Source organism: Anneissia japonica, unplaced genomic scaffold (assembly GCF_011630105.1).
Source record: "Anneissia japonica isolate Jap-2015-1 unplaced genomic scaffold, ASM1163010v1 scaffold288265_len830512_cov201, whole genome shotgun sequence".
NCBI classification, from domain to species: Eukaryota; Metazoa; Echinodermata; class Crinoidea; order Comatulida; family Comatulidae; genus Anneissia; species Anneissia japonica.
This window is the reverse complement of record NW_022752171.1, coordinates 741958-755416: the sequence shown is the minus strand read 5'-3', so window position 1 is coordinate 755416 and position 13459 is coordinate 741958. Positions and strand designations below refer to the sequence as shown.

The 13459-nt window shown below is 31.6% G+C and overlaps 1 protein-coding gene across 5 annotated transcripts in view; it reads right to left on the bottom strand.

The window, feature by feature from the left end:
• Positions 1-13459, bottom strand: part of LOC117122149 (trichohyalin-like) — a 65644-nt gene that overhangs the window by 11285 nt on the left and 40900 nt on the right. For all 5 annotated transcript variants that reach the window (XM_033267650.1, XM_033267652.1, XM_033267653.1 and 2 more), the window contains 9 exons: positions 13027-13234; positions 12652-12729; positions 11982-12094; positions 11467-11632; positions 9768-9938; positions 8549-8665; positions 4283-4597; positions 2968-3063; positions 1327-1428 (listed from right to left, as the gene is read on the bottom strand). In XM_033267650.1, coding sequence (XP_033123541.1) covers positions 1327-1428; positions 2968-3063; positions 4283-4597; positions 8549-8665; positions 9768-9938; positions 11467-11632; positions 11982-12094; positions 12652-12729; positions 13027-13234 — 1366 coding nt within the window. The remainder of the gene's footprint in view (positions 1-1326; positions 1429-2967; positions 3064-4282; positions 4598-8548; positions 8666-9767; positions 9939-11466; positions 11633-11981; positions 12095-12651; positions 12730-13026; positions 13235-13459) is intronic.

Genomic DNA, 13459 nt, shown 5'->3' with positions numbered 1-13459 from the left:
ACATTACAAATTATTTCAACGTTGCCTTATTTTTTTCAGTTCTTTTATAAGTCAATCACCTTGTTATCTCACAGCAATTATGCCTTTCTAGGCCTTGCTTAGGCCTTATTCGTGTTAACCAGCGCCATGGATCGAGATTTATTAGTTTCGCTGTGTGCGTTCATAGCTTGGCTTAGCAACGAAATATCCCATCGCTATGTACTATAGAAAAATCACCCCAGCTTTGAGCTTTTTGTACACGAGACACAAAAAAATATCGAATTAGTGATCAGTCAGGAATCGGAAAATTCAGTGCAAATGAAAGTGATGACGTCACCACTGACATAAAAGTAATTAGAAAAGATGAATTTTAGAACAAATAAAGTTTATCATGTATATATTCACCTCCATCATGGCTTTGGAGGCCATTCTGTGTAAGAAATTGCATATTTAAAACTGGTTATTAACAAAAGTTTTGAATTTGAATGGTTAATAAAGTACTGTCAAAATAAATTTGTCTCTTTGGAACATGGTGCCTGATTCTAATTTTGGTGACAATTATGAGAGGATTAACCAATAAAATTAAAATGCATTTCTTTATAGAGCATAGAGACATAAATTATCATTATCAAAGTCAGTACATTATAGTGCCTTACTTTCCAGCTCTCCAGCTGAAAAAAAATAAAAGCCCAGAAAACTAAGAAAGCATCAATGGACTTAAACCAGAAGCCCACTACTTTTTTTGGTTCATTGGAAACATAAGGAATCATTAATTGTGGCAGAAACAAGCCAAACCAGTCACTCCTTATACACATGTTTCAGAGATAATGGCCAAAACATGCTGGAATGTCAAAATTGTTGAAATCTATTTTATTGCACTAAGCTAACCTTTAGATATATATATACATCATGCTATGTTGTGAATCTCCCCATTTCCAATGTTAAAACAACGATTTGGTGATGGTTTCTGCCTGAGAAATGCCTAAAATCGTAACTGATTTATCAAATACTGTTCTTTAAACAGCTGTATGTTTAAACTCCTTTAACTTTATAATGAAATGTCGGATTGAAATGATTCTTTTACCATGTTATAGCTCTCTTTTTACTGTTTAACTCTGTACTAACTACTAAAAATCAATTTTTTACGAGGAGTGACTGGTTTGGCTTGTCTTTGCTACAATTATTGAATTGCAGACTTACTCTCACGATATTGTTTTCCTGATATTAAAGCCTTGTTTGATTTTTAAATTTTTCCTCAATTCAAAATTCAAAGAGTTTGTGCTTATACCCTGTACAATGCTGAAATTTTCACAACATGTATGCACAATTAGATGGAACATATCTTACCTGGTCATGAGCCTCTTTCCTTAGTTTCTCTCCAAGCCCTCTGGTGGCGCTCTCCTGGTCTTGTAGTCGACCCTTTAACAGTTCAATCTCACAAACTTTCTCCTAAATTTAAACAAATTTTCAAAATGTTTAAATTTAAATTGGTATCTATCTATAATATAATTAAAATTGTATTATTATTCATTCAGGTATAGTAGCAAAGAACATTATAGTTTTCAGATGGTAACTTTAAAACATCATTATTAACAATGTATTGATGCAAAGATTCTGATACAAAAAATGAGGAATATTTGATAGTATAATATTCATAATAAAAAAAATTAAAAAAATCAATTTCCTGTGTACATTGTAGAAAGTGAGCCCTGACTGGCCATGATACAAAAGGCCAATTATATCATGTATTTGTTCACACATTGTATCCAAAGTAATAATTCTTCATTTTTTAGTGCTTATTTTACAACACTCAATTACATATATTTTAATAGTTACAAACATTACCACCTCTGATCTGATGACTGTATCGATTACATAACCGCAATAACAATACCATCAACAATAGTATGTAATTACAAAACTGAACCATAAATGAATATGTGTATCTATGACGACTAAAAGTATACTTGTAATAACGATATTGTGAGCATATAACTATATGTTATATATACTGTATACATATATGAAAGAGATAAATAGTAGCAATAATAGTGGTTGAATAGAAGATAAAATTTGGATCCAGAATTAACATTGCATTTTTTAATATTAAAAGATGTTTTTATAACAAAAGAGAAGGGCTATATAGAGATAATGATATAGAGATTGATACAAACTATTACCTATAAATTAATACATATTAAGATACACATTATGTAGTAAAACATAGAAAGGTAAAAAGAAAATTAATCAAACATTGAATTAATCTTAAAAAATGATCCAATAAATTAAATCCACATTATATATTAATCCAACTGTACCGTCTACCCCTATGAATAAAGTTAATGTTATATTTTACTTAAATTGATATAAAAAATAAAAGGATTACTTTACAAATTAAATACTAAGTATAAGCAAAAGTAGAATGGTTGAGATAACACAGGTTTCTGTGTACACAGTATACTTCCTTAGTTAAAATTTCACCAGAAAAGTGTTACCTGTACACAAAAGCTGGTGTTAATTACTTTACTACAGTAGTCTTCAAGTGCAACTTTTGCTTTAATAATTACTTACTGTTTATTAGATAGATTCCATGGGAATAAATGTTAGTAATGTTTAAGGAAGGAAAAACGAGAAATAAATGTTATTAATCTTCAGGGTAAAAGGGGTAAGATAGGTAATGTGTAGAGACGATAGGTAATGTGTAGAGACGAAATGATAAAGTTTTTTTCTCACAGATTTTTTAGGTTGAATGTACCGTAAAGTTTTGTTTAAAGAGAGTGGTGGGATAAAGTGTGACACTATTTTATTGTATAAGTAAGTTCTCCTCAAAATAAATATAATAAAGTATCTCTGTATACTTTTGTCAATTTTAATAATTTTGAAGGGACAAAAACAGCATTAGGATTACTATAATATGTTTTTAAGTATATAATAAAAAACAAATAATGGAATCTATACATTGGATCTAATATGAGACAACAAAGTCACCTTTAGTTCTTCCTCATATTTGTTAGTTTGTTTGCTAAAGGTTTCCTCTTGATGGCGGACAACTTGCTGTCGCGTTGTGTCCATCTCTTTTTGCAACTGAAAGGGAAATTGTATGAGGAAGATGTGAGTCCTAAGAGAAGATTTTAAAAGAAAAATGTAAGATAAAGAAAATGAAAATGATAAATGGAAAAAACTACTAATGAATTTGTAATGTAGAATTTTAAGTGAACAATGGATGCCACTATAATTTGAGGCACTGGAACTGGAAAGCCTAGTGTAGTTAAGATGCTTGCCTTCCAATCCTAGAGTCCTGGGGTAAAAAAAAACCTGTCACAACAGGGGTTTTCTTACGATTAAAAGCAACTCCCCTTCCTAAGCCCCATAAAGAGACATTTTATAAAGTACAATTTTATTCTGTACTTGGTGAGTTACCTGCTCTTACAATAACATAAAATGTTTACAAATGTTGCTCAATTGAACAAATCAACAGGTTGATGATAAATATATGTATCATCAGCTGAATATATATCATCAGCTGAAAAAGATGGGATGTTACAATGTTTGTATTATGTGCCATGTATGAATGGGTAACATATGTATGGGTAGGAATGATATATATGGACATGTGCCATAAGAAGGTAGCATACAGTATGTATGCAGGGCCACCAAGAGGGAGGGGCAAGGGGCAAGATCCCTGGGGCCCAAGCTTACCTGGGGACCATAGAAATTGCAGGTAACATTTTTTTCCCATATTTTTTTCAACAATAATAATTACAATCATGGGCCCTCAATAATGGAATGGGTCTCCTAATAATGGGCCCCTCCATATTGACAGGGCCCCTCAAAAACAATGTTTGCGTCTTTGACGCTATTGTAACTGGGGGCCCATACCAACCCTTGCCCCTGTTACAGATTCCCCTCTTGGCGGCCCTGTATGTATGGTTGGGGCCATATATTAAAGGATGGTTATCATAAGCTAGGATGCATGCCATATGAAAGGGTGGGTGACATACTGTATATGTGAAAAGAATTATAAGAAAGTAAAAACATGCACAAAAGATAACCACAAGGTATTTAATGAGGAATTCATAAAAAAATATTTATAAGAACTAAAAAACAAAATAGTACATAGCTATTGCCTTCCTTTACTCTGAAATTAATTCATAATGAGTATTTTTTGATACGGTACAATTAATGTCATGATTTTATTTAGAAACAACCTGTTGGGTTAGGAATTGTAGATGGTTTACTTGTTTTCTATATTATAAAATTTATGTGTGCATTACTTAAATCTTCTTATTCATTATCATTTTACCTTCTCAAGTTCAACTTCTTTTTCCTTTAATAAATTATCTCTCAATTCCAGTAAAGCTGTTTGTTTTTCAATCTCAATATTTCTTTCAACTTGTTCTTTTTCTTGAAGAATTTGGTTTCTTGTTTCATTAGACTTTGAAAGCTCTTCTTGGAGGCCATATAGTTTTTCTCTTAGTGCATCATACACTTCTTGTTTCTCTTGGACGATTTTATTCAGGGCATTACACTCTTGCTCTTTTTTGGTGTATGCTTTCTCCATCTTTATCATCTCCTGCTTTTGGTTCCTTTCCAGGTTTTCTATGATGTCATTTTTCTCCTATAAATTATTATATGGAGAATAAATTAAGGATCATAAAGAATCACTCATAAATAAGGAACAGTTAAAGGAATGGTGAATAAAGTAAAGGATGAAAGTAGAGATTAAATGGCAGGTTAAAGGGATAAGATAAGAGTTATAGTGTGATGGGATAGGGAAGGAATAGTATCCTAAAACCAAAACTTCAAGTGGCTGTCCAGACAGCTCAGTGTTTTTCTATCAAGAATGTTGGATTTTGTAGAGCAGATATTATCAGTTATAAGGGGAAGGAGATTCAAGGGGGCCAAGTCAGCTCCCCATCCCACCCACAAGGGAGTGCCATTTCTTGCCTTTAGAGGTGACATACTGCATGTCACAAAGAAATTGACAACATCAGTTAAAACCAAGGTGGGGCTGAAGTCGTCTGGATGCTGCTGAGAAGTTTGTTCTGCTGTAGTGTTTTGACAATGAAAGGCACTATTTAAAATCCATAAAATTATTACATTAATAAAAAAATACCAAAAACATGCAGACTGTATTGTCATCCTATGATGAGTGCCACTGACTTAAATTTATATAAATTTAGCACACTGACATTTAGTTTAAAAAAAAAAAAAAAATCCCTTAAACTGAGAAGATAAATAAAAAAAGCAGAAAACATTTAAAATATATAATAAAAATTCATCTATAATATTGATTTGAATAGATAGTTCCTGTATTTTTTCTACAATAAACAATTTAAGTGCTTAGGTAATCTTTATTTATAGCTTGATTAGCAACCCTCCGAAACCAAAAATGGAGAAGCACTGTCAACATATATATATATAGAGTGACAAAATATTCTCTGTATCTACTGGAACCGAGCCACATAGCTTGTATTCCACTATTTGCATTCACACCTGGGCTGTGTATATATATTGCCTTGGTTTGGCTCTGTAATCATTAGTTTTTCCAGATAAGTATTCACTAAATATAAAATAATTTACAAATTAACATAGGAAGAATCTTATTTCTTGTCCAGTCCTTCATTCCATATTTGTTTTTCCTTAAAGATGGATGTGCTCACATAAACTGCTGTCATACAGGCCAGTTTAATAAACCAATAGTCTAAAGGCCTACTTACTGGTATGGTTTTAATTGATTGGCAAAAATCTTCTGACACCGTCAACCATGTGATTTTGCTTAACAAGATAAAATGCATGGGATTTAGTTTACCGAGTGGTTTTAATCTTTTCTTGCAAATCGTACACAGGTTGTCTGTGTTAATGGTAAATGCTCTGAACCATGAAGAGTTGCCCATTGTGTACCTTAAAGCCCCATTCCCAGCAAAATTTCACTAAAAACTGACTTTTTTCAGAAACTATGCATTTGCATTACTCCAATTATTATAAAACATTATAAATACAGACTATTTCTCATAAAATATTACCATTTTCTGGACGAATTCATCGTTACTAGGCAAATTCAGAGGTTGTAGATCGCATCCACTGGAATACTCTCGCTTTTATGTATACTTTATACAGTCAATAAAGTGCGCCCTCTCTAATGAGATTAGTTTTTGTACTTTGCATCTCGCACAATGCGGTCGTTCGCTTAGGCTGAGATATGTTTGTTTAAGTGTCAAAATCTCAGTCAGAATCAGTTTTTTAACAAATTTGAAATAATTCCTATGAAGTATTATATTCACAAGTGTCAATACTAGCAATGGAAAATATCATGTCGGCCGTTTTTATGTGTGATAACAGAACCTAAATTGAGGTAAGGCTAGGCCTAGCCTAGCAGCATTGGATAGGCTAATTTGCTAATGTTTTCGGCGCCTACGATATTTCTTCTCACGACCTATCGCAAAATCAACATGAAAAATTCATCCGCATTAAATCAACATGAAAAATTCATCCGCATTTATTTTTTGTGTGGAACACAAAAAAAAATCAAATTTCAGTCTTATTTTACATTTTTTTCATTCTTAGGAATGTCTAAATTCAGTTAAACTAGCAATTCCGTAGTATATTTATAAATCTTTATAACATTATACAAAAATTAGATTTTTCTTAAAAACTGAAATTTTGCCGGGAATGGGGCTTTAAGGTAGCATCTTGGGCCCTAATTTTTTTTATGCTATTTGAATGATATGGCTTCATGTATTGATTCAGATGTTAAATTATTGTTATATGCTGATGATTCTACGATTCTATATTCCCATCACGAAGCCAAAAAAAAATTGCTAAAAAACTAAAGAATGTCCATGCTAAGTGGCAAGAGAGGTTAACCAAAAAAAAAATTATCTTTACATCTTGGAAGCAGAGAGAGGCAAACAAGTTGAAGATTTTACGGTGGAAATAAAGGTTAAATATTTAGGTATAGATTTAGACCAACATGTATCATGTGATATAATTTCAACCAGTGTTATCAGTAAAGTTAAGACAAGGCTGAGGTTTTTACACAAACTTCGTGCAAAAATTGTTGTAAACTGTTAAGCACTGCTTAAATATAATGCATATTTGAATATTCGGCATCAGCATGGTATTGTGTTGTAAATAAGACTCTTAAACATAAATTGCAAACAGCCCAAAATAAGATGGCACACTCTATTTTAAATGTAGGGCCGAGATTTCACATCGGCGCTAAAGAATTTTTCCTATCTAGGATTACTTAACGTCGGCTTTAGAAACATGTTTTTAAGATTGAATCATGTTTATAAAATTGTTTTACAATGGTATTTTTTTTTTTGCAATTTCATTTCACACAAGAAAAGACATTACAGAACAAAAAATATCTCTTAGATAAAGTCGGTAATAATGCTTAATTTCAGAAATTATTTAAGGCAAGACAACATAGGTCAAAAAGGAAAAACTTAATATGAGTACCTATCATATATATATAGCTCATCTTAAACATAATTAACAGTTACTTGTTTTTTTTTTTCCTTTCCTCTTCCTTCCTTTAACTTCAGGAACATAAAAACATTTCTTTAATTTCTGTCATTTTATCAAAATATTTAATTATCTAATTCAAGCAAAATTATACTAACAAAAATTATAAAATATTTAAATTGCATACATGAGGGGCTAACCTTCTAAAAAAAAAAACAACCAAATGACATTGGTTATTTTTCTACTTTCAATACACTTTAACAAATTAAAAGTATTCCATTTGGTATTATTCAAGTTATAATGGTAATTCCCCTCCTTTCATGAAGGATAACTTTCTAAGAATAGTGGACATTCACAGTCATAACACCAGATGTAAACAGTTCAATTTTGTCCCTCCTAAGGCTACCGGAGTTAAACAATTCAACATTTTATTTCTTAAGATTGGAACTATCTTCCCAACTCACTTAAATCCAACTTAACGCAACTTTCAAGATAAAACTTCAAGAATAATTAAATAATGAACAACTAAAGACTTAGCAAATCAGTGTTTTATTGTCATGTATCAAATTTTTTGTTGGCCTTCTGTTTGTTTGTTTCTGACTTTTCTGACTTGTAATTCACCATTTTAATTTAAACTACTCACTTTTCTGATTTTAATGGTCTGGACCCCTTTGGAAATAAGTCGGCCTCCTGTAATGCTTTTAATCATCTACTGCAAACTTGGTTACTTGATTTTAAGGAGAGCATGCTTTAAGGCATCTGTATTTTTCACTTACATATTTTGTTTAACCCTTTTTTTAATTTTCAATGACACATGTATTAACTTTATTTTAAAACTGCTTATTTAATAAAATCTTTATATTACAACGATATTCTATTTAATTTACTTTATTTTGTATGTTGATTTGATTTTGAAATAAAACATTGAAATGAAATGAAATGCCGACTTAATGGGATATCCTGATATCATGCTTTTTATAATAATTGTACTTGTATTTTATTATAATTGTACTATTGTGGAATATCAAATAAAATCAATCAATCTAACAACCAATCAGCTTTACATACACAGATACTTAAAAAGATAATACCAACTTACTGTGAGTTGCTTCATCGCTTTGCTTTCCAGGTCATTAACCTTCTCTTCAAACTGCCTCACTTCTTTTTCGTGATCATATTCAAGTTCTTCCACTTTATGATGCTGTTCTTCTAATTCCTGATGAAAAAATAATGTCAGAATGTATATCTGTTCGATCAATAAACTAAGTGCTGAATAATTTATAATTCAGTTCTCTAGGTGAAATACAAGATTAAAACAGAGAATAGAAAATCTCCATGGTTCAATGCACATGGTGGTAACATTAGCTTTAATGAACTTCACTGATGAATGCAATTATATTACAATGAATAATAAAATTATGAATGATTCATATTTCATGTATGAGGCTTGCCTTCTCATAACTAGTGTACTGTCGCTAAATGTTAAACTGAATGTGGTAGTATTGTATACTTCAGTACAGAGAAGCCCTAATACTTTTACTCATAACTTTGGCAATACTAAGTCGATTCTACTAAATGACCCATCATTTTAAAGCTTATGATGTGAAGAATATGAATATATTAAAAAAGTCAATTTTCTTGTTTTTTTCACTGATGCGAGTTTTGACATTGCAAGCCCCATATACTCAGTATATAATTACCCTTGCAGTTCCATTTAAAAAAATACTATAGCAATCTTATTTCTTGGTTTATTTCTCTACAGCGATATTATATACTGTATATATATAATTTTTTTTTATTATTGCAAAGAACATTAAAACGATTAACTGAATCAACCATAGCAAAATTCCAAAACATTATGCAATATGAGCACTACGATTTTGTAATTCCTTGTGTAATTGAACATTTTTAACTGTAGTCAGATTTTAATGTCAGTACTGAATTCTTTTGTATATATTCTTTTGTAACTAATTTTGTTTTTACTACAATTTATATTTTTATATTTGAATTTTATCAATTTGCCCTTTTGTAAATTAGGAAAAATTTCAGAATTTTTTATTTTTCTTCCTATCCTAATGTTTTTTTTATATGTATATGCCTATGTTTTCATGTGTTTGCAATAATAAACCAAAGAATAAAAATAATTATTTGGCCTTATTCCTATATATGACCAATTTCCATATTTTATATGGTCAGTTGTTGTATTCCGTATGGGCATTGTTATATTGTGCATGAGCCCTTAATATATGTATTCAATTATTCCTGCAGATTCATAAAAAATATTGTAATAATACACAGGCATATTGTTTTGAATATACCTCTTTAAATTTGTCAATTTTCTCCCTGGAATTTTTCTGTTCAGCAAATAGCTCTTGTTTACTGAGACTTAATTGTCTCTGCATCTCAGTTCTTTCTAATTCCGACATTCCTCCTTCACTGTGACGAACTCGTTCTTTCAACTCATCCCGTTCCTTAACAAGAGCGATAATCTGTAATTTGAAGACGATAAGAATCATACCACATTAAATAACAACTTTGAGGATTTACTAATATTGTTGGCAGTTGAGTCAGATATATAATTGTAATTTTTAGTTACGTTGAGATGAACAAATTATTATATGCTAAAAGGCTTCATTGTTCTATTACAAAAATATATATGAGAATGATAACTTATTATAACAGTGAGAAAAATAAACAATAATAACATTAGAAAAGTTAATTAAATAACTTCATTTAGCTTACTTTTTGGTATAACATGAACAGAATTTGATATTACATGGAAAGTTGCATAACACATAGTCTATCTTGGATAGATAGAGAATTATTCTAACTCTCAGCATGAGTGATATGTAAGGTGTTAAAAAATACTGACAATGATTACGATTATAACATATTTAAGAAGTACAGTTGAACTTGCTTAAGTCGAATCCAAAATGCCATTGAAATATTGTTTGACTTAGATGAAATTCAACTTACAGATTGTTATTGGAAAGCACAACAATTTGGCATGTAAAATAATTATTCGACTTGGGCACAGTCGACTTAGGCAAGTTTAACTGTACAATATGTCAAATTATTCTCATCCAAATGTCCATAGACTGTCAAATTTTATTTGACAAAAGTATGTGACATGCCTAAATATAGACATGATGACATCACATCATGACCATATATGGACACATCATGACTACATATGGGCATACAACAGGTTTTTGTCAAAGAAAAATATGACAGTGTGGACAGAGCTTAAAACCCAAAACTGGTTATACAAGTCTCACCCCAATTAAAGACCGCTCCAATTAGAGACCACCTCCAATTAAAGACCATGTTTCTGTGGTCCCAAATTAACAAATGTCTTTTATATTTATTATTTTAATTAGAGACCAAAGCTACGAAAGACCATGGAAACCCTGGTCTCAAAAGAAATGAAATTAAGCCCCAATTTAGGCAGAGAAACAAAGAAGTAATTACAGACATAGAAATGAAGTCCAAAGCTTAGGAAATCACAATCATCAAAAAATGCTCATTTTGTAACCATTAAAAAAAATGCTCATTGTACTCTCTAGTCTATCTCAAATTATAATTTAAAAAAATGTAGGAATGGTTGGATGGATTTATTCGGTGTAAACACACCAAAGCTAACCCACAAAAGCCTGAAAAGAACTATTTCCGTCGGGCTCCTTCCGGTGGTGATTGGGTGGTACACTGGGAGACAATCCCCTACACTTTTCCGAAGAGTGTACTACGTACCATGTATACAGGACAGGACACACAGGACCAACAGTTTAAACGTCTAATCCGAAAGACGTGCGCCATCGTAACTTGTATTTCAGCCCTTTACCTGAAACACAGGGAGAGCAGCGATGGGAATTGAACCAGGAACCTAGAGATCTCCACGGTTCAGCACACACACAGTGTCTACCAACAGTTTAGCTGACTGAGCTAAGTTGCTCTCATTAAAAAGTAAGCAGATTTATATATTTATGGACATAGTAGAAGCAGAAATAAGAGCTATACCTCAGCAGTTGAGAGGCCTAACTTCATAAGATCTTCCCGGCTATTATGTGAGGATCTTCTGTCAAGTTCTTGCAGGGTCCTTCCCTTAGCGGCTGTCTCCTCTTCCACGTCTCGCAATTCACGTTGTGCTTGGTCTCGTTGGAATTCCAAAACCATTAGCTCTGACCTGATTAAATACATTTTAATGATAAAAAAAATTAGAATTTATGAAATAAAAAGTCTATAATTATAAAGTGCTTTGTGCTTGGTCCACTTAAATATAAATCTGGAATTCTGAAAAAAAATAATTAAAAGGATCAAAAATTTGATGAAAAAATTTTTATATTTATGAATAAAAAAAAAAAAACTTTCTTGGAAAAAAACCAATATTTAGACCTACGGTATCAATTAAGTAGCAGCTTTATGTACATAGGCAGAAACCAGGTTGAAATCTCACATAGAGCAAAGTTAGATTCGTCATACGACGGTCTTAAGTATATATATATATAATAAAATTGTTTTGTCTTCATTGTTACCTTGCAGCATCAGCTTTCTCTAAATGTTGACGAACAACTTCATCTGCTTTCTTTATATCGTTCTTGTTTTGATGAACAGAGTCTAATAACATCTTCAATTCTCCCAATGCAATCTGATATGGCAATGTAAACAAATATCATAAAAAGAATTACAAGTATCTGGTTATAAAAACAAATTAAAAAAAAAAAAATAATCAAAGTCAGCCAGTTTATTTCATATTTAGTAGTTTTGGACGTGTTCATATGTAATCGAAGAAAAGAATAGCAATAGTTGAACTGGTGTAGACCTAAACAATGAATGCTATTTCAGTGTATAAAAATACTTGTATATTAACGTTCATTCTATTTTTAAGATCAGAACACATTTGATTACATATTATTTTAGCTTTGCTATTGCTTTTCTTATGTAATCATTTTTTTAAGGACGCACTACAAAGTTATGTGTGCCATAATTCAAGTGTTTTTCATGAAATTTACATAATGAACATTTGTTTATTATTATTATATAATAACCAATAAAAAATAAATACATTTGACATAAAAATTAATCATAAACATCTAATTTAGTCTATCACAAAACATGTAATTCTTCACTGTAGACGGACATATAAGTAAATAAAATACAGTAAATGTACATAATAATTATTCGATTTGCAAACATATTTGTCACCTTTTTCTTCATATTGATGTCATTCAATTCATTTTTGAGGCTAGAAACTTGGTAAGTTAATGCATCTTCTTCAAGTAACTGAGGAGAAAGCATGTCATTTAAGATATTTAAATAAAAAAGGCATTTTCCCTCCTTTTTTTTATGGCATAATGCAGTAAAAAGCTTGCAACTAGTGGTGCCTCCACAGGAAAAATTAAAGACCAAAAAAGTTAAGCTCAATAATTAAAAATCACCTAACATCACCTTAGTTTACCAGCTGACATCCGCTCTCATAAACATTGACCCCTGACTTAACAATCGCCCCTACCCTCCCAACCACCAATCACCCCTCCGTGCATTCAAATACTCCTAGAAACACCACTGACAACTACTCACTATTTCATCAGAAGGCGGAAGCTCATTTTTCTGATGAAACCTTCCTGGTACTGAGATTCCCTGTTTCTTGAGGGCGCTTTTCTTACTTCTGTTGACCTCATCATATTTACTCCACCCATGTGGCCTGCCTTTGCTTCCAGAATGTCCAAGCGATCTACTGTCCAAACCCTGCTTAATGTTGATGAATGAGTCACTTGAAGACCGACTTCTACGAAGAAATGAATAAGAATTACCCTCACCCACAAAATAATTGTTGTATATGCCCAAGTTTAGTACAAATTGGAAATCATAGTTGGTTAAGTTTTTCCATGTGGTGGTCTAGTGGTTATGACACCAGGCTAGTTATCTGGAGGTCGTAGGTTTGATTTCCATCCGAATTACTTGCAATTTTCTTTTGCAAGTATTTGGAAACGAGTGTTCGGTAGGATAACAT